The sequence below is a fragment of the Rattus norvegicus genome, chromosome X (genome assembly GCF_036323735.1).
Source record: "Rattus norvegicus strain BN/NHsdMcwi chromosome X, GRCr8, whole genome shotgun sequence".
NCBI classification, from domain to species: Eukaryota; Metazoa; Chordata; class Mammalia; order Rodentia; family Muridae; genus Rattus; species Rattus norvegicus.
In genome coordinates, this window is record NC_086039.1 from 73,723,384 (window position 1) to 73,745,140 (window position 21,757).

Below are 21,757 nucleotides of genomic sequence, written 5' to 3' on the forward strand. Positions count from 1 at the left end.
TAAATCTCGGGGCTGAAATCAACCAAGTAGAAACAAAAAGAACTATACAAAGAATCAACAAAACCAGGAGCTGGTTCTTTGAGAAAATCAACAAGATAGATAAACCCTTAGCCAGACTAACACAGGGCACAGAGAGTATCCAAATTAACAAAATCAGAAATGAAAGGGGAGATATTACAACAGAATCTGAGGAAATTCAAAAAATCATCAGATCCTACTACAAAAGCCTATATTGAACAAAACTGGAAAATCAGGATGAAATGGACAATTTTGTAGACAGATACCAGGGATCAAAGTTAAATCAGGATCAGATAAACCATGTAAATAGTACAGTAACTCCTAAATAAATAGAAGCAGTTATTAAAAGTCTCCCAACCCAAAAGAGCCCAGGACCAGATGGGTTTAGTGCAGAATTCTATCAGACCTTCAATGAAGACCTTATACCGATACTCTTCAAAATATTCACAAAATAGAAACAGAAGTAACAACACCAAATTTGTTCATTGAAGCAACATTTATTCTTATATCTAAACCACACAAGAACCCAACAAAGAAAGAACTTCAGACCAATTTCTGTCATGAATATCGAAGTAAAAACATTCAGTAAAATTCTCACAAACCAAATTCAAGAATGCATCAAAATGATCATCCATCATGATCAAGTAGGTTTCATCCCAGGGATGCAGGGATGGTTCAATAAACAGAAATCCATCCACGTAGTCTACTATATAAACTAACTCAAAAAAATCACATCATCATCTCATTAGATGCTGTGAAAGCATTTGACAAAATTCATAACCCCTTTAGGGTAAAAGTATTAGAAAGATCAGAAATTCAAGGTCCATATCTAAACATAGTAAAAGCAATATACAGCAAACCAGTAGCCAACATCAAACTAAATGGAGAGAAACTTGAAGTAATCCCATTAAAATCAGGGATTAGACAAGGCTGTCCACTCTCTCCCTACTTATCCAATATACTTCTTGAAGTCCTAGCCAGAGCAATCAGACAACAAAAGGAAATCAAGGGGATAGAAGTTGGAAAGGAAGAAGTCAAAATATCACTATTTGCAGATGATATGATAGTATACTGATGTCACACCAAAAGTTCCACTAGAGAACTACTAAGCCTGATAAACAACTTCAGCAAAGTGGCTGTATATAAAATTAACTCAAATCAGCAGCCTTCCTCTATTCAAAGGATAAACAGGCTGAGAAAGAAATTAGGGAAATGACACCCTTCACAATAGTCACAAATAACATAAAATACCTTGGTATAACTTTAATGAAGCAAGTGAAAGATCTATATGGCAAGAACTTTGATCTCCCATGCTCATGGATTGGCAGGATTAACATAGAAAATATAGTAAAACTGGACATCTCACCAAAAGCAATGTATATATTCCATGCAATCCCCATTAAAATTCCAATCCAATTCTTCAAAGAGTTAGACAGAACAATTTGCAAATTCATCTGGAATAACGAAAAACCCAGGATAGCTAAAACTATCCTCTACAATAAAAGGACTTCAGGGGGAATCACTATCCCTGAACTCAAGCAGTATTACAGAGCAATAGTGATAAAAACTGTATGGTATTGGTATAGAGACAGGCAGGTAGATCACTGGGATAGAATTGAAGACACAGAAATGAACCCACACACCTATGGTCACTTGATTTTTGACAAAGGATCTAAAACCGTCCAGTGGAAAAAAGACTTTTTCACAAATGGTGCTGGTTCAACTGGAGGTCAGCATGTAGAACAATGCGAATTGACTCATTTTTATCTCACTGTACAAAGCTTAAGTCCAAGTGGATCAAGAACCTTCACTTAAAACCAGATATACTCAAACTAATAGAAGAAAAAGTGGGGAAGAGCCTCAAACACTTGGGCACTGGGGAAATTTTCCTGAACAAAACACCAATGCCTCATGTTTTAAAATCAAGAATCAAGAAATGGACCTCATAAAATTGCAAAGCTTTTGTAAGGCAATGGAATCTGTCATTAGGGCAAAATGGCAACCAACAGATTGGGAAAAGATCTTTACCAATCCTATATCTGATAGAGGGCTAATATCCAAAATATACAAAGAACTCAAGAAGTTAGACTCCAGAGAACCAAGTAACCCTATTAAAAAATGAGGTTCAGAGCTAAAGAAAGAATTCACAGCTGAGGAATGCCGAATGGCTGAGAAACACCTAAAGAAATGTTCAACATCTTTAGTCATAAGGGAAATGCAAATCAAAACAACCCTGAGATTTCACCTCACACCAGTGAGAATGGCTAAGATCAAAAACTCAGGTGACAGCAGATGCTGGCGAGGATGTGGAGAAAGAGGAACACTCCTCCATTGTTGGTGGGATTGCAGACTGGTACAACCATTCTGGATATCAGTCTGGAGAATCCTCAGAAAATTGGACATTTTACTACCTGAGGTCCCAGCTATATCACTCCTGGGCATATACCCAAAAGATGACCCAACCTACAACAAAGACACATGCTCCACTATATTCATAGCAGTCTTATTTATAATAGCCAGAAGCCAGAAGTAATCCAGATGTCTTTCAACAGAGGAATGGATACAGAAAATGTGGTACATCTACACAATGGTATACTACTCAGCTATCAAGAACAATGACTTCATGAAATTCTTAGGCAAATGGATGGAACTAGAAAATATCATCCTGAGTGAGGTAACCCAATCACAAAAGAACACACATGGTATGCACTCACTGATAAGTGGCTATTAGCCCAAATGCTTGAATTGCCCAAGATGGCAATGCACAGACTACAAGAAGGATGACCAAAGTTTAAACAGGGAGAAAGCCTGAGATGACTAGCAGTCTGGTGCCAGGCAGGCTTGGACAGGCTCCCAGGATGGGCATCAAGCTGGAGACTAGAAGAACACCACATGGGACCACAGACCCCATGCAAAAGTGAAACTGAGACAGATGATCCTCACAGGGGTCCACTTGGGTAGGCCAGGTGAGGAACAGGCTTGAGATGACTACCAGACCAGCACAATGGGGCCCTGACTGGTACCTTGAGGTTGCCACCAGTCTGGCACCACACAGGCCTTGAGGGTCAGACCATGCCCAAGAGAAGCCCTGCTGGGCACTATAATGCCCAGGTGGGACATACATTCCTGAGATGACTGAAGAAAATAAGAGATCCCAGTGCCACTAAGAGAAGCAAGTAAGTTGTGGAGAAATGGAAGAGAAAGAAACAGAAGGATGTAGACACAATGAGGAAAGGATGAACTAGATACTTGAGGGTAGTGAAGAACGGACCAATGTGTGTAGCCAGTGATGCCACCTGGGACCATGGTGGGGTCCTGGCCTGTGATACTGGGGACCCTGTCCTGGTCTGTGGCCCTGCAATAGCAGGTGTCTGTTGCCACCAAAGGCAGCTCCTGGTCTGGACTGCCACCTGTCACGGCTGTGTAGAACAGGTCATACCCCTCATCTGGGCATCACCAGAGACCTAGCCCTGAAAGCATAAAGCAAAAGAGCTGACCCTGCCCCTAACCAGTTACAGTACCTGGGTTAACAGCCCAGAACATTGTGGAAATTGTGGGTGACTCAATCCCAAGGATACAAGTGTGGGAGAGCTGGATCTACCACTTGTCTCCTCTGCACTAGAGTGAGGAAGGGTGCAGGGCCAATCCCACACTCTTGCAACCTCTCCTACATCACAGAAAAAAAAATCTCATTGTGGAAACTGTAGCATGTTACAGTGTATCCCACAGTATACCCATTTGTCCACACTTCTTTGCTTGCAAATGTTCACTGCAATGAGTCATTGAGTCATTGGTTTGGTATGAGGACTCTCTTTTCATCTTAAGAAAATAACATCGATTCTTGTTGGAGTAAAATAATATCTCATTTTGGCTTTCTTTGCATTTTCCCAAATTGTTACATCGAGCTTTTAAAAATGTACCCACCGAACATTTGAATGTCTTCTTTGGAATAAAATCTCTATTTAGATCTAATTCCCATTTTAAATTGAGTTTATTAGGGGTTCTGCGTTTTACTTTTTATTTTGTATATATTACAGCTATCTAGCATTGGGCAGATGTATAGCATGCCTCTTTCAAAAATCATGTATTATTCAGAACACTGACTGGGGACATAGCTCAATGGCAGATTTGTTCCCTCTCAGGTCCTGGGTTTAATCCTCAGTGCCATAAAGAAACAAAGTTTGTGGAGTATGATGGTTTAATAACTGAAGAGTCTAGCACTTGGGAGAAAGGGAGGAGGAATGTACATTCCGTGACTGCTCGGATTATATATCAAGACTCTACCTGGATTAATTAACAATTAAACAATCAAGAAAAGATAAACAGCTTGAGAAAACTGCTCAAAACCATAGTGAAGAGTTTCATTACAATCTGGCAAAGATAAAAAATCATGCTGTAGCATAATGCCTTTTCTCTGAGCTGTCTTACATTCCTGGCATAGTTTAATAGATCAGCTATAAATCAAGGCTAGCATAGCTATGAAGCTGACACAGAGCACCTATTTCCATGTTTTTGATTTTGAAGACATGATGACACTCTTTTTTTTTTTTTTTTTTTTTTGCCAGGGGAGAGCGCGAACGCAGTCCCCCACTACCACAAATTATGCAGTCGAGTTTCCCGCATTTGGGGAAATTGCAGGGGTCAGCACATCCGGAGTGCAATGGATAAGCCTCGCCCTGGGAAAACCACCTTCCTGATCATGGTATCTCCCCTGCCAGGTAAGTATGATGACACTCTTGTATTAGTTTTCTTAGGCCACAATAAAGTTCTATAGACTAGGTACCTTAAACAATAGAAACGAACTTTTTCACAATTCTGGAGACAAGCTAAGATAAGGGTATCAGAGGTCTTCCTGCCATCTCAGGCCTCTTTCGTCGTCATGCACACCACCATCTTCATCCTCTGTCTTTAATATTGTCTTCCTTCTATACCCATCTGTGTCTAAATTCCTTTCTATTTTGAGGACACCTGAATTCACTCCAGTGACCTCATTTTAACTTAATTACTCCAAATAAAGTTTCATTCTGAAGAACATGTGGCTAGACACCACCTAAATATTTTGGGGTACTCAAGTCCATAGTCACTTTAATATTTATAAAGTACATCACTTTCTGAGAAGGTAATTACAGTCATTTAACGTTAAGAAAGAATCCAGAGAATTTCATATGTAAACCATCAAAAATCTAATGAATCTGCAGAGGATAAGGTGAACTTTTGTGTACAATGATTAATGGCCTTTTGGAAAGATGAGAAACTGTGAACAATATATTACTCTTAATTATATTTGGACTGAATGATAGATCTTGCGCGATGCCCTTATCATTCTTAAGTTCAGCCTCACCTCATTCTTGGTTCTTATTAAATTTCTAATTGTTAGCTTATACCTGATCCTCATTTCAGGTTTATTAAAGGGACTTTTTTTTGCAATCAAGATCTTCACACAGATATAGTATAATGCTGAGGAAGATCATCTTTATAATTTACTTATGAAAGCAAGGGGAGCCCGCAGCATCTCTCTGCTCCCAGACCCCGTGGGAAAGAGACCTCACCGCCTGGTCAGGTGGGCACTCCTGAGGCTGCAGAGCTGAAAAGACCACCAACACTGCCCACCCCTGCCCACATCCCTGGCCCAAGAGGAAACTGTATAAGGCCTCTGGGCTCCCATGGGGGAGGGCCCAGGAGCGGCAGGACCCCTGCCTGAGACACCGCCTGAACCTGAAGGAAACAGACCGGATAAACAGTTCTCTGCACCCAAATCCCATGGGAGGGAGAGCTGAACCTTCAGAGAGGCAGACAAGCATGGGAAACCAGAAGAGACTGCTCTCTGTACATACATCTCGGACGCCAGAGGAAAACACCAAAGGCCATCTGGAACCCTGGTGCACTGAAGCTCCCGGAAGGGGCGGCACAGGTCTTCCTGGTTGCTGCCGCCGCAGAGAGCCCGTGGGCAGCACCCCACGAGCGAACTTGAGCCTCGGGACCACAGGTAAGACCAACTTGTCTGCTGCAAGAAAGCTGCCTGGTGAAATCGGGACACACAGAGGCAGAACTCCTCTAGGACCGGGCACGTCCTGTGTTTACCGGAAGTCCCACACGTGCGGATCCCGGACCGCAGCAGCTCTCTGCCCCCAGACCCCGTGGGAAAGAGACCTCACCTCCTGGTCAGGTGGGCACTCCTGAGGCTGCATAAGCTCCCGGAAGGGGCGGCACAGGTCTTCCTGGTTGCTGCCGCCGCAAAGAGCCCGTGGGCAGCACCCCGCGAGCGAACTTGAGCCTCGGGACCACAGGTAAGACCAAATTTTCTGCTGCAAGAAAGCTGCCTGGTGAACTCAAGACACAGGCCCACAGGAACAGCTGAAGACCTGTAGAGAGGAAAAACTACACGCCCGAAAGCAGAACACTCTGTCCCCATAACTGACTGAAAGAGAGGAAAACAGGTCTACAGCACTCCTGACACACAGGCTTATAGGACAGTCTAGCCACTGTCAGAAATAGCAAAACAAAGTAACACTAGAGATAATCTGTTGGCGAGAGGCAAGCGCAGGAACACAAGCAACAGAAACCAAGACTACATGGCATCATTGGAGCCCAATTCTCCCACCAAAACAAACATGGAATATCCAAACACACCAGAAAAGCAAGATCTAGTTTCAAAATCATATATGATCATGATGCTGGAGGACTTCAAGAAAGACGTGAAGAACTCCCTTAGGGAACAAGTAGAAGCCTACAGAGAGGAATCGCAAAAATCCCTGAAAGAATCGCAAAAATCCCTGAAAGAATTCCAGGAAAACACAATCAAAAAGTTGAAGGAATTAAAAATGGAAATAGAAGCAATCAAGAAAGAACACATGGAAACAACCCTGGATATAGAAAACCAGAAGAAAAGACAAGGAGCTGTAGATACAAGCTTCACCAACAGAATACAAGAGATGGAAGAGAGAATCTCAGGAGCAGAAGATTCCATAGAAATCATTGACTCAACTGTCAAAGATAATGTAAAGCAGAAAAAGCTACTGGTCCAAAACATACAGGAAATCCAGGACTCAATGAGAAGATCAAACCTAAGGATAATAGGTATAGAAGAGAGTGAAGACTCCCAGATCAAAGGACCAGTAAATACCTTCAACAAAATCATAGAAGAAAACTTCCCTAACCTAAAAAAAGAGATACCCATAGACATACAAGAAGCCTACAGAACTCCAAATAGATTGGACCAGAAAAGAAACTCCTCCAGTCACATAATTGTCAAAACACCAAACGCACAAAATAAAGAAAGAATATTAAAAGCAGTAAGGGAAAAAGGTCAAGTAACATATAAAGGCAGACCTATCAGAATCACACCAGACTTCTCGCCAGAAACTATGAAGGCCAGAAGATCCTGGACTGATGTCATACAGACCCTAAGAGAACACAAATGCCAGCCCAGGTTACTGTATCCTGCAAAACTCTCAATTAACATAGATGGAGAAACCAAGATATTCCATGACAAAACAAAATTTACACAATATCTTTCTACAAATCCAGCACTACAAAGGATAATAAATGGTAAAGCCCAACATAAGGAGGCAAGCTATACCCTAGAAGAAGCAAGAAACTAATCGTCTTGGCAACAAAACAAAGAGAGTGAAAGCACACAAACATAACCTCACATCCAAATATGAATATAATGGGAAGCAATAATCACTATTCCTTAATATCTCTCAACATCAATGGCCTCAACTCCCCAATAAAAAGACATAGATTAACAAACTGGATACGCAACGAGGACCCTGCATTCTGCTGCCTACAGGAAACACACCTCAGAGACAAAGACAGACACTACCTCAGAGTGAAAGGCTGGAAAACAATTTTCCAAGCAAATGGTCAAAAGAAGCAAGCTGGAGTAGCCATTCTAATATCAAATAAAATCAATTTTCAACTAAAAGTCATCAAAAAAGATAAGGAAGGACACTTCAGATTCATCAAAGGAAAAATCCACCAAGATGAACTCTCAATCCTAAATATCTATGCCCCAAATACAAGGGCACCTACATATGTAAAAGAAACCTTACTAAAGCTCAAAACACACATTGCACCTCACACAATAATAGTGGGAGATTTCAACACCCCACTCTCCTCAATGGACAGATCATGGAAACAGAAATTAAACAGTGATGTCGACAGACTAAGAGAAGTCATGAGCCAAATGGACTTAACGGACATTTGTAGAGCATTCTATCCTAAAGCAAAAGGATATACCTTCTTCTCAGCCCCTCATGGTACTTTCTCCAAAATTGACCATATAATTGGTCAAAAAACGGGCCTCAACAGGTACAGTAAGATAGAAATAATCCCATGCGTGCTATCGGACCACCACGGCCTAAAACTGGTCTTCAATAACAATAAGGGAAGAATGCCCACATATACGTGGAAATTGAACAATGCTCTACTCAATGATAACCTGGTCAAGGAAGAAATAAAGAAAGAAATTAAAAACTTTTTAGAATTTAATGAAAATGAAGGTACAACATACCCAAACTTATGGGACACAATGAAAGCTGTGCTAAGAGGAAAACTCATAGCGCTGAGTGCCTGCAGAAAGAAACAGGAAAGAGCATATGTCAGCAGCTTGACAGCACACCTAAAAGCTCTAGAACAAAAAGAAGCAAATACACCCAGGAGGAGTAGAAGGCAGGAAATAATCAAACTCAGAGCTGAAATCAACCAAGTAGAAACAAAAAGGACCATAGAAAGAATCAACAGAACCAAAAGTTGGTTCTTTGAGAAAATCAACAAGATAGATAAACGCTTAGCCAGACTAACGAGAGGACACAGAGAGTGCATCCAAATTAACAAAATCAGAAATGAAAAGGGAGACATAACTACAGATTCAGAGGAAATTCAAAAAATCATCAGATCTTACTATAAAAACCTATATTCAACAAAACTTGAAAATCTTCAGGAAATGGACAATTTCCTAGACAGATACCAGGTATCAAAGTTAAATCAGGAACAGATAAACCAGTTAAACAACCCCATAACTCCTAAGGAAAGAGAAGCAGTCATTAAAGGTCTCCCAACCAAAAAGAGCCCAGGTCCAGACGGGTTTAGTGCAGAATTCTATCAAACCTTCATAGAAGACCTCATACCAATATTATCCAAACTATTCCACAAAATTGAAACAGATGGAGCACTACCGAATACCTTCTACGAAGCCACAATTACTCTTATACCTAAACCACACAAAGACACAACAAAGAAAGAGAACTTCAGACCAATTTCCCTTATGAATATCGACACAAAAATACTCAATAAAATTCTGGCAAACCGAATTCAAGAGCACATCAAAACAATCATCCACCATGATCAAGTAGGCTTCATCCCAGGCATGCAGGGATGGTTTAATATACGGAAAACCATCAACGTGATCCATTATATAAACAAACTGAAAGAACAGAACCACATGATCATTTCATTAGATGCTGAGAAAGCATTTGACAAAATTCAACACTCCTTCATGATAAAAGTCCTGGAAAGAATAGGAATTCAAGGCCCATACCTAAACATAGTAAAAGCCATATACAGCAAACAAGTTGCTAACATTAAAATAAATGGAGAGAAACTTGAAGCAATCCCACTAAAATCAGGGACTAGACAAGGCTGCCCACTCTCTCCCTACTTATTCAATATAGTTCTGGAAGTTCTAGCCAGAGCAATCAGACAACAAAAGGAGATCAAGGGGATACAGATCGGAAAAGAAGAGGTCAAAATATCACTATTTGCAGATGATATGATAGTATATTTAAGTGATCCCAAAAGTTCCACCAGAGAACTACTAAAGCTGATAAACAACTTCAGCAAAGTGGCTGGGTATAAAATTAACTCAAATAAATCAGTTGCCTTCCTCTATACAAAAGAGAAACGAGCCGAGAAAGAAATTAGGGAAACGACACCCTTCATAATAGACCCAAATAATATAAAGTACCTCGGTGTGACTTTAACCAAGCAAGTAAAAGATCTGTACAATAAGAACTTCAAGGCACTGAGGAAAGAAATTGAAGAAGACCTCAGAAGATGGAAAGATCTCCCATGCTCATGGATTGGCAGGATTAATATAGTAAAAATGGCCATTTTACCGAAAGCGATCTACAGATTCAATGCAATCTACATCAAAATACCAATCCAATTCTTCAAAGAGTTAGACAGAACAATTTGCAAATTCATCTGGAATAACAAAAAACCCAGGATAGCTAAAGCTATCCTCAACAATAAAAGGACTTCAGGGGGAATCACTATCCCTGAACTCAAGCAGTATTACAGAGCAATAGTGATAAAAACTGCATGGTATTGGTACAGAGACAGACAGATAGACCAATGGAATAGAATTGAAGACCCAGAAATGAACCCACACACCTATGGTCACTTGATTTTTGACAAAGGATCCAAAACCATCCAATGGAAAAAAGATAGCATTTTCAGCAAATGGTGCTGGTTCAACTGGAGGGCAACATGTAGAAGAATGCAGATCGATCCATGCTTATCACCCTGTACAAAGCTTAAGTCCAAGTGGATCAAGGACCTCCACATCAAACCAGACACACTCAAACTAATAGAAGAAAAACTAGGGAAGCATCTGGAACACATGGGCACTGGAAAAAATTTCCTGAACAAAACACCAATGGCTTATGCTCTAAGATCAAGAATCGACAAATGGGATCTCATAAAACTGCAAAGCTTCTGTAAGGCAAAGGACACTGTGGTTAGGACAAAACGGCAACCAACAGATTGGGAAAAGATCTTTACCAGTCCTACAACAGATAGAGGCCTTATATCCAAAATATACAAAGAACTCAAGAAGTTAGACCGCAGGGAAACAAATAACCCTATTAAAAAATGGGGTTCAGAGCTAAACAAAGAATTCACAGCTGAGGAATGCTGAATGGCTGAGAAACACCTAAAGAAATGTTCAACATCTTTAGTCATAAGGGAAATGCAAATCAAAACAACCCTGAAATTTCACCTCACACCAGTGAGAATGGCTAAGATCAAAAACTCAGGTGACAGCAGATGCTGGCGAGGATGTGGAGAAAGAGGAACACTCCTCCATTGTTGGTGGGATTGTAGACTGGTACAGCCATTCTGGAAATCAGTCTGGAGGATCCTCAGAAAATTGGACATTGAACTGCCTGAGGATCCAGCTATACCTCTCTTGGGCATATACCCAAAAGATGCCTCAACATATAAAAAAGACACGTGCTCCACTATGTTCATTGCAGCCTTATTTATAATAGCCAGAAACTGGAAAGAACCCAGATGCCCTTCAACAGAGGAATGGATACAGAAAATGTGGTACATCTACACAATGGAATATTACTCAGCTATCAAAAACAACGAGTTTATGAAATTCGTAGGCAAATGGTTGGAACTGGAAAATATCATCCTGAGTGAGCTAACCCAATCACAGAAAGACATATATGGTATGCACTCATTGATAAGTGGCTATTAGCCCAAATGCTTGAATTACCCTAGATCCCTAGAACAAACGAAACTCAAGACGGATGATCAAAATGTGAATGCTTCACTCCTTCTTTAAATGATGAAAAAGAATACCCTTGGTAGGGAAGGGAGAGGCAAAGATTAAAACAGAGACTGAAGGAACACCCATTCAGAGCCTGCCCCACATGTGGCCCATACATATACAGCCACCCAATTAGACAAGATGGATGAAGCAAAGAAGTGCAGACCGACAGGAGCCGGATGTAGATCGCTCCTGAGAGACACAGCCAGAATACAGTAAATACAGAGGCGAATGCCAGCAGCAAACCACTGAACTGAGAATAGGTCCCCCGTTGAAGGAATCAGAGAAAGAACTGGAAGAGCTTGAAGGGGCTCGAGACCCTATATGTACAACAATGCCAAGCAACCAGAGCTTCCAGGGACTAAGCCACTACCCAAAGACTATACATGGACTGACCCTGGACTCTGACCCCATAAGTAGCAATGAATATCCTAGTAAGAGCACCAGTGGAAGGGGAAGCCCTGGGTTCTGCTAAGACTGAACCCCCAGTGAACTAGACTATGGGTGGGAGGGCGGCAATGGGGGGAGGGTTGGGAGGGGAACACCCATAAGGAAGGGGAGGGGGAGGGGGATGTTTGCCCGGAAACCCGGAAAGGGAATAACACTCGAAATGTATATAAGAAATACTCAAGTTAATAAAAAAAAAAAAGAAAGCAAGGGGAATAATATTAGCAGTGTATTTTAGTTTAAAATAAGATCGGGTGTTACATCTTTAAAAAGTTTTGGAGTCCTGACCTGCGTCACCAAGATTGATACAGCATATAACACTGTGATATGTGCTGCACACGACCTGGACTTTAGCTTCTGTTCTTTTTCACAAAAATCAACATGACTAAGAAAAAATATTTTATTTATTTGGATCTCATTGTTTTGCAATATGAATACATGAGGTCTGACCATATATTCATGAGAGTAATCATGAGAAAGATAGTCCTGAAACATGTCATACTAGATTTGAAGACCCTTCAGAGTCTTCCCAATATCAGTACCAGCGACAGCCATCATCAAATGGTAAGTACCTGACACTACTTTCTGTTTATCACGTATCAGGCACTATGTTAAAATACTTGTTCAAAATAACCATAGAAGGTAAGTGCTATTTCTATTTTATGGAAGAAGAAAGTGAGACCTAGGTCATTTTCCCCATGGCATACACATAGTAAGTGGCAAAGTCAACTAATGCCAGGTAGGTCTGACACCAAAGTTTTACACAGTCATTACTGTTATAACTCTCCTAAGTTGTAAAGCACTGTTAAGACAATTTTGAAACTTGAAATTTATCAGGCACTCTATTCATTTCCTGGTCTTGTGGCAACAAATTACTATAACCTGGGTGATTTACAAGAATAGAAATATAGTCCCTCACAGCTCTGGAGTATGCTCTTGCTCAAAACTCTAGTACTGAATCCTTCCCTGCCTTTCCCTAGCTTCTGCTGGTTACAATCCTTAGTGCTCCTCTGAGGCACCACAACCACCCTTCCTCCATCACACAGATGTTTTCCATATCTATATATCCAATTTTTCTTTAGAATACCACCAGTTACTGAGGCTTTCTCTAATCTTGTATAACTTCACTTTGACATGATAATATACCCCTAATCCTATTACACATAGGAACACATCCACATGTTTAATGTGGCCATGAATTCCCGGGGAAAACTATTCAACCCAGTACAGGAACCATAAAGTAGACAAAAAATAAAGACATTTTCCAGTATGTTTGACTTAAAGTTTCCTTAAACTTTAGAGACAATGAAAAGTCAGGTGATTTGGCCATTTCAGTTCCTTCTGACAGTCATGTTGCTTACTTTATTCTACTTTAAAGGTTCAATGTAGTTGGAGACAAATCATAAATTCACAGAGCTATTAGGAACCTCAGATAGTCATTGCTTATTGTCTGTTACAAGTTTGCTTTGTTAAATGTTAACATCTCTGTTGTTACTCTTTTATGTCAGGATTCCTAACAAAGCAGACTAGCTACAGACATATTAGTTTATAGTAGAGCCTTGAGATGTCAAAGCATTGTTATTTTTATAGAAATTAAAGTTCAAAAAAGGAAAGTTACCTTATGAAGGTCACAGAGCTAGCAAATGACACAGCTAGACCTCCAACTTATACCTTGTCTCCTAAATTTCATTACACCCATTATAGAATGTAGAAGCAAAATCTAATGTCATTGCTTACTGTGGGGATAAACTTAAGAACTGTCAGTGGAAAAGAACTTCAGACTCCTACTATCAGAAGGGATATTAAGTTAAACATTTTTATATTATCAGGATACCAAGCACAATAAGTTATGATGATGATGATGATGATGATGATGATGATGAATAACATTGTTGTTATGCTTTTATGGTAAAATATCACATAAGTCTCCACCTAGTTATATTGAAAGATTGTAATAGAAAATAAATATTTAGTATTTATATAAGATGATTTCTGACTTTAAGAACTATTCATAAAAATAGATGGCAAGATGGATGGTGGTGCATGCCTTTAATCTCAGCACTGGGGAGGCAGAGGCAGGAAGATCTCTGTAAATTTGAGGTTAGCCTTGTCTACAGAGTGAGTTCTGTGACAGCTAGGGCTACAAAGTGACACCCTGTCTCAAACACACACACACACACACACACACACACACACACACACACACACACACACACACGCTGGGAGGTGATGGTGGTGATGGTGGTGCCATCTTTAATCCCAGCATTGGGGAGGCAGAGGCAAGTAGATCTCTGAGTTCAAGGCAGCCTGGTCCACAGAGCAAGTTCCAGGACAGTCAGGGTTATACAGAGAAACCCCGTCTCAGAAAAGCAAACAAAAAAGTCCCCAAAACAAAGAAACCAAAAAGAAAGAGAAAAAGAAAAAAGGAAAGAAAAAGGCAACTTAAGACTTATGGTTTCCTCTATTGCTGTCACAATAACAATGCATGTTTACTGCGCTTTTAGGATGTGTTCTGTTCACCTTTGTTCTAACTGCTTTATGTACAATTAAATTGTCTTCATAAAATCTTCACAAATTAGACAGTATTATTGTTTCTATTATGTATGCAAATAAATAGGATCAGGGTAAAATATTTTATCAAGGAAAGAGTCAAGCTGTAAATCCAATCTGGCTCTGGGAGTACACTTTTAAGTACTACTGCCCATTCTCTCCCATTCCTACTGCTCTGTTATCCATGTTAAACGAGCAGTAGCAAAGCAGAGAGGTAACACAGCAGATCTTGGATGCTGTGAAGGTCAATGGATTCTAATATGGAACTCCCATGAAATGAGAATTAAAACACTGTAAACCACTTTCTTATGTACTCTGGATCTTACTGATAAAATAACATAAAGCTAATTGTTCATGAATATTCATGATTAGCTTATTCATTTTAAGTGCAAAGGGCCTCAATACTTTTTAAAAAATGGGTCAAGCTAAGCTGGTGATGATCTACTGAAAGGAACACAAGAATATATAGGAACTGTGATGGTCAAGGCCTGTGGATCCCTTACTCTATATGTTGAAGAGGGAATGGATTGGAAAGAAAGGTCAGGTAGCTAGGACAATAATGACAGAAGAGAGAGTTTAGGATCACTGTAGAAGAAATTATCATGTATTTTTACAATTTCTAATTTCTATTTAATAGCCAAAAAGTCACCGAAAATACATTTTGCTCTATTTCTGAGTAATATTCCTTAAAATATCACCCTAAATGTTCTAATGAACCAAGCACTTTTTTTTGTAAAGTTGCTCAGTTTAAAGACTTTTATAATTTAATTTTTGAAAGAAAAAAGGATACATTATACATTCCTAACCAATACAGTTCACAATATACACTTACCTTTTTCTGCTGGGCTCAAAACAGTCACTGTGGAGAGAAAAGAAAATGGGTGTTAGAAGAGAGGACAGAGGAGACAGATAAATGTCAGTGATATTTTATATGTTGCCCAATTTTTTCACAGTATATTTTGAACAAGTTACATAATAGGGTTAGGGGTTAGGGTTAGAATGATTAAATTGCATTCTATACTAGCTTCTTTCTCTTAAATCTTTACTAATTAAGAACTCACAGGCCGTTGAGATGGGACAGTGGTTAAAGGTGCTTGCTTCCAAACCTGACAACGTAAGTTTGCTCTCTGGGATCTATATGGTGGAAGGAGAGAAAGGATTCCCACTCATGCCATGTCATGCATGAGCACAAATCTTCCATAGAATAAATGTAAAAAATTTTTAAAAAGAATTAACATTCATTTACCAAATATAGAAATATCTTTTTAGAAGACACAACAAATCAAATCATATAAGAGATAAGTAACAGGGTGTTATCTACTTAAAAACTGACAAATTAGGAGGGTATTACAGATGTCCCTCAAGTGTATGATAAAGTTATATCCCAGTTAACCCATTGTTGAAAACATCATTAAACTAAAAGTGCTGGGCTTTGAGTATAGGTCAGTTGGTAGAGTGTATGCTTAACTTCTTCTCATTTCCTAGTACCACATAAAACTGAGAATGTATTCCCTGCCTGTAATCTCAGAACGTGGGAGGTGGTAGGAGGAGGAGTCATAGTTCAAGATCATGTGCAGCTAAATAGTGAGTTCAAGGGCAAAGTAGAAAGAGAAAAATGGAAAAATTATTTTAATACATCTAAACTATGGAATCTCATAGCTTAGTGTGCCTAGCCTATTGTGCTGGTTAGTATTATGTCAGCTTGACAAAAGCTAGAGTCATCTGGGAAAGAGGAACTCTCAGTTAAGAACATGACTCCATAAGAATGGGCTGCGAGCGATAGTTCTCAGCCTGTGGATCACATCCCCTTTGGCGAACCTCTATCTCCAATAATATTTACATTATGATTTATAACAGTAGTGATATTAAAAAATTATGAAATAGTAATGAAAATAATTTTATGGTTGGGGTCACCACAGCATGAGGAACTATATGAAAGGCTCACAGCATTAGGAAGGTTGGAAACCACTGATGTAGGGCATTTTCTTAATTAGTGATTCAAGGGAAGGACACAGCTCACTATGAGTGGTGATGGTCCTGCTCCTGGGCTGGTGCTTCTGGTTACTCTATAAGGGATCAGACCGAGCAAGCCATAAGGAGCAAGCCAGTAAGCAGCACCCCTCCATGGGCTCTGCATCAGCTCCTGCCTCCAGGCTCCTGCTCTGCCTTCCCTCAGTGATGCATGATAAGCTGTAAGACAAAATAAATCCTTTCATTCATAAGTTGATTTTGGTATAGCATTTTATCACAGAAATGGAAACACAAGAAAGATGTCTGTCTTATACACCCATAAAATACTTAGATTAACCTACCACTGAACAAAGATCATCTAATAAAAAGCCTGTTTATAATAAAATGTTGGCTACCTTATTATGCATTGACTACTGCACTGAAAGCAGTAGGCTTGGAACTATATTCTAGTGATTTTCTCACACATTGCATCTAGCTCCTCCAATCATCCCGTGCAGGTTTACTGTGAGTTGTGTATCACTTGTGTTTAAAACACCACTGTAAAATGGTACTTATCTGTCTTTATCGTCACCATCTGTGTGTACTTGAATCTTTTTAAGAATTATTTTATGTATTTACATTCCGGTCATTGTCCCCCTTGGTCCCCCACCACAGTTCCTCATCCCACTCTTCCTCCCTATTGCCTCCGAGAGGGTGCTTTCCCCCTTCGTCAGGCCTCCCCCTTCCCTGGGGTCTCAAGTCTCTTGAGCATTAACTGCATCTTCTCCCACTGAGGCCAGACCAGGCAGACTTCTGTTACACATGTGCCAGGGCCTCGGATCAGACTGTGTATGCTCCTGGTTGGTGGCTCAGTGTCTAGGTGCTCCCTGGGGTCAGGGAGAGTTGGGACTGTAGGTCTTCTTATGGGGTTGCTCTCCCTTTCAGTTTCTTCAAACTTTCCCCTAATTCAACCATAAGTGTCCCTGACCTCAGTCCAATGGTTGGGTATAAGTATCTGCTTCTGTCTTAGTCAGCTGCTGGTTGGGGTTCTCAGAGAACAGTGATGCTAGGCTCCTGTCTCTAAACTTCCTGGCGTCTCCAGTGTCTTGAGGGTTAGCTGCATCTTCTCTGACTGAACCCAGACCCAGGAGTCCCCTGCTGTATATGTGTTGGGGGCCTCATCTCAGCTGGTGTATGCTGCTTGGTTGATGATCCAGTGTCTGAGAGATCTTAGGGGTCCAGGTTAATTGAGACTGCTGGCCCTCCTAAGGGTCACCCTCCTCCTCAGTTTCCTCCAGCTTTTCCCTAATTCAACCACAGGGATCAGCAGCTTCTGTCCATTGGTTGGGTGCACATATCTGCATCTGACTCTTTCAGCTGCTTGTTGGGTTTTTTGGGGGAGGGGAGACAGGCATGATAGGTCTGTTTTTTGTGAGTGTTCAATAACCTCAGTAACAGTGTTAGACCTTGGGGCCTCCCATTGGGCTGGATCCACTTCTAAGGGAAGCAGACCTACAGTTGTAAATATTTTTTTATCAGAACAGTTAAGAGTAAGACAAATGGTGGCAGAGTCAAAACAGTGAGTGAGAAGATATTTTAGATGCTAATTCTTCAGTCCTTTAGTTCCTTATACTTTTCCTTCCCTTTACAAGCAGGTGTGTATGTGTTTTTATTCTTTAAATGAACATTTGAATAGAATTTTTATTGGATTTTTTTATTTACATTTCAAATGTTATCCCCTTTCCTGGTTTCCCGTCCATAAACCCCCTATACCATCTCCCTCCCCCTTCTAGAATGAGGGTGTTCCTCTACCCATCCACACACCCCTTCCCGCTTCCCTATCCTGACATTCCCTTACACTGGGGTGGTAGAGCCTTGGCAGGATCAAGGGCTTCTCCTTCCATTGGTACCCAACAAGGCCATCATCTGCTACATAGGTGCTGGAGCCATGGGTCAGTCCATGTATAGTCTTTGGGTAGTGGTTTAGTCCCTGGGAGCTCTGGTTGTTTGGTACTGTTGTTCTTATGGGGCTGCAAGCCCTTTCAGCTCCATCAATCCTTCCTCTAACTTCTTCAATAGGGACCCCATTCTCAGCTCAATGGTTGGCTGCAAGAGTCTGCCTCTGTATTTGTCATCTTCTGGCAGAGCCTCTCAGGAGACAGCTATATCAGGCTTCTGTCAGCATGCACTTCTAGGCATCAGCAATATTGCCTGGGTTTGGTGGCTATATGTATATGGGTTGGATCCCCAGGTGGGGCAGTCTCTGGATGGCCTTTCCTTTAGTCTCTACTCCAAACTTTGTCTCCATATCTCCTCCTATGAATATTTTTGTTCCTCCTTCGAAGAAGGACTGAAGGATCTACATATTGGTCCTCCTGCTTCTTGAGCTTCATGTGGTCTGTGGATTGTACCTTGGGTAATCAAACCTTTGGGCTAATATCCACTTATCAGTGAGTGCATACTATGTGTGTTCTTTTGTGACTGGGTTACCTCACTTAGGATGACATTTTGTAGTTCCATCCATTTGCCTATGAATTTCATGAAGTCATTGTTTTTGATAGCTGAGTAGTACTCCATTGTGTAGATGTACCACAATTTCTGTATCCATTCCTCTGTTGAGGGATGTCTGGGTTCTTTCCAGCTTTTGGCTGTTATCAATATAGTGGTACAAATATAGTGGATCATGTGTCCTTGCTACATGTTGGAACATCTTTTGAGTATACACCCAGGAGTGGTATAGCTGGGTCCTCAGGTAGTACTATGTCCATTTTTCTGAGGAACTTCCAGACTGATTTCCAGAATGGTTGTACCAGTTTGCAATCCTACCAACAATGGAGGAATATTCCTCTTTCTTCACATCCTCACCAACATTGGTTGTCAGCAGAGTTTTTGATCTTAGCCTTGAATGGAATTTTTAAACACTGTCACATCTGGCCAGTGTTACAAATCTGATCACTTGATTTCTTCTTTTTTTTCTAATACAGGGGTTTTTAGAGGTACATATACACTATAGAATTCTATTCAGCTAAAAAGAAAAATGAATTTGTGACAGTTGCAGTCAAATGGATAAAACTGGAAAATACTATACAGAGTAAGGTAACCCAGAAGCAGAGACACAAACACTGCATGCTCTCTTTTAATTCTGGTTTCTAGTTCTGAATCTTCAGAGTCTCATATATATGTATATGTATATATCTCACAAGAAACAAAAAGTCTGAAAAGTAGGAAAGGCTCATTGAGGGAGGGAGGAGGAGTATTAGAGAGAGGGTAGCAGGGCATAGATGCTATGAAGGGTGAATGGAGAAAATGGGGGCGTGGCTTAATTGAGCAGAAGGGTAATAAAAAGGGAGAGTGAGGAAGAAAAGATAAAAACACTAAGGATATTTTTAAAAGCCATAGGGAAAATACATTATATATATATATATATACATATATATATATATATATATAAACACTTTTTGTAATGGAGTTACCCACATAGTAGTAATGATACTTTCCCAGGAATCACAGTGAGTCTAAAAAAAAATACCCCAGTGCCAGGCAAAGGACACCCTTCAAGTTGTTGGTTAGCAGATCCAAGAGATCCCCCAAAACAACATGGGTTATTGCCATTCCCTTGGTTTACTTCACAGAACTTGAAGGTATGAGCTTATTGTTGAAGACACCATCCACTTTGCATTTACAGTACTTAGAAGAGTCAAGTTGCTAGTGACTTGGAAGCCTCCTCTCTAGTGTCTAGCTCTCATGGTATAAGTAGGTGCTATGCAAGCCATCTGCTAAACCTGAGAACCACAACAACGACTGAACTTACAAGATATCCCAATAGTGCAAAAATAGCACTTATCTTTGAGGCCTAAATGGACTTTTGTCTAAATAGACTTAAATACCTCATTTCTGTTACTGTAAAATAGACAAGACCCTGTGGCTGAAGAAGAAAACCTACTACTATCATTTTGTAAATTAATACAGCTTTCAACTGTGTTTGAAATAGCCTTTTACTAATATATACCTCTCACCCCTCATAAAAAGCTGTTTCCTCTCAGCACATGGGGATTACTCCAGAGATACACAACTGGTCAAAAGGCAGAGAACACCTGAGTGCTGAATGCTCATCCCCAGCTGGGATATCTCCAACAAAATCTCGGTATGTAAGTTGGCTCAAGGAAGTTTGCATTAGAGGAGACAGAAAAATTCTAAGAGCCAGAGGATCAGAACATCTGCTGCGAGAGAGTGTCTTTCTCACATGACTGGAGTGCTGCACACATATTCTCTCAGTACAGTTGCATATGAGCTTCACCAGTTGACATGTTGACATGGAAGTGTGGATAGAGGAAAATTTCACAAGGCCTCATGTCTAGAGGAAGAGTTGAAAAGCTGCTAAGGAGAGAGGATTAGTTTTCTCTAGGGATGAGCAATGATAGATTTCCCAATTCTAATTGGTCAGCCCTAACACATATACATGTACATGTGGAAAACACTAATTGGGCTCATTAAGGTGTGTGTGTGTGTGTGTGTGTGTGTGTGTGTGTGTGTGTGTAACAGTGATAATTACATTGTAGAGAGTGTGGTAAGGGTACAGAGGATGAGATGGAGGAGCAGAGGGAGAGGTAAAAATAATGTAAATATAGTATACTTTATATAAAATTCTCAGAAAAGGTTAAAATTAAAACCAATGAATGGAAGTGATATATACTCTGATAATATAAATGAAATTTAAACAAGAAGTGTTGATGGGTCGATCTAGGCCTTCATAATTTTTGCACTTGCCATGATTGTACTGGTGACCCAAAGCAGTGAATTAGGCTAATTCCATCTCTTTGAAATGGAGTGAGCAGGTGTGAGAGATGGCTCAGTGGCCAAGAGTTATTGCTGCTTTTGCAAAAGACCTAGGTTCGAGTCTAAGCACTCAGGTCACACAGTCTACAGCTACACTAGTTCCAGGGCATTCAACACCTTCCAGGCTTCATGGGCACATGCACACATACGTGTATGAGTACACATACGTGTATGAGTACACATACATACACACACACACACACACAGAGGAAAATACAAGTCATTTTGTGTTGTCCACATACTCACAAAAGCATGGTCAAATTCCTAGTGGCCAGCCCCCTCCACCCCTCCCCCTTCCCTGGGAGGATAAGTCTTTTCCTGCCTGCATCTGCACCAGAAACCATCAACTAACTGAGAAGAGTTTTGTAGTGGCCAGTGAGGGGCAGGGTCAGCTCT

The 21,757-nt window shown here is 40.5% G+C and overlaps 1 protein-coding gene and 1 non-coding gene across 5 annotated transcripts in view; both read right to left on the reverse strand.

The window, feature by feature from the left end:
• Positions 1 to 21,757, reverse strand: part of Zdhhc15 (zinc finger DHHC-type palmitoyltransferase 15) — a 133,475-nt gene that overhangs the window by 89,407 nt on the left and 22,311 nt on the right. For 3 of the 4 annotated variants that reach the window (XM_006257145.5, XM_039099740.2, NM_001039101.1), the window contains exon 2: positions 15,408 to 15,434. In XM_006257145.5, coding sequence (XP_006257207.1) covers positions 15,408 to 15,434 — 27 coding nt within the window. Of the gene's footprint in view, positions 1 to 15,407; positions 15,435 to 15,636; positions 21,693 to 21,757 lie in introns of those variants that run through there. The other variant, XM_063280025.1, reaches the window with a different exon arrangement.
• Positions 4,581 to 4,744, reverse strand: LOC120099425 (U1 spliceosomal RNA). Its single transcript, XR_005498610.1, has one exon. It is a non-coding gene; the product is annotated as a U1 spliceosomal RNA (small nuclear RNA).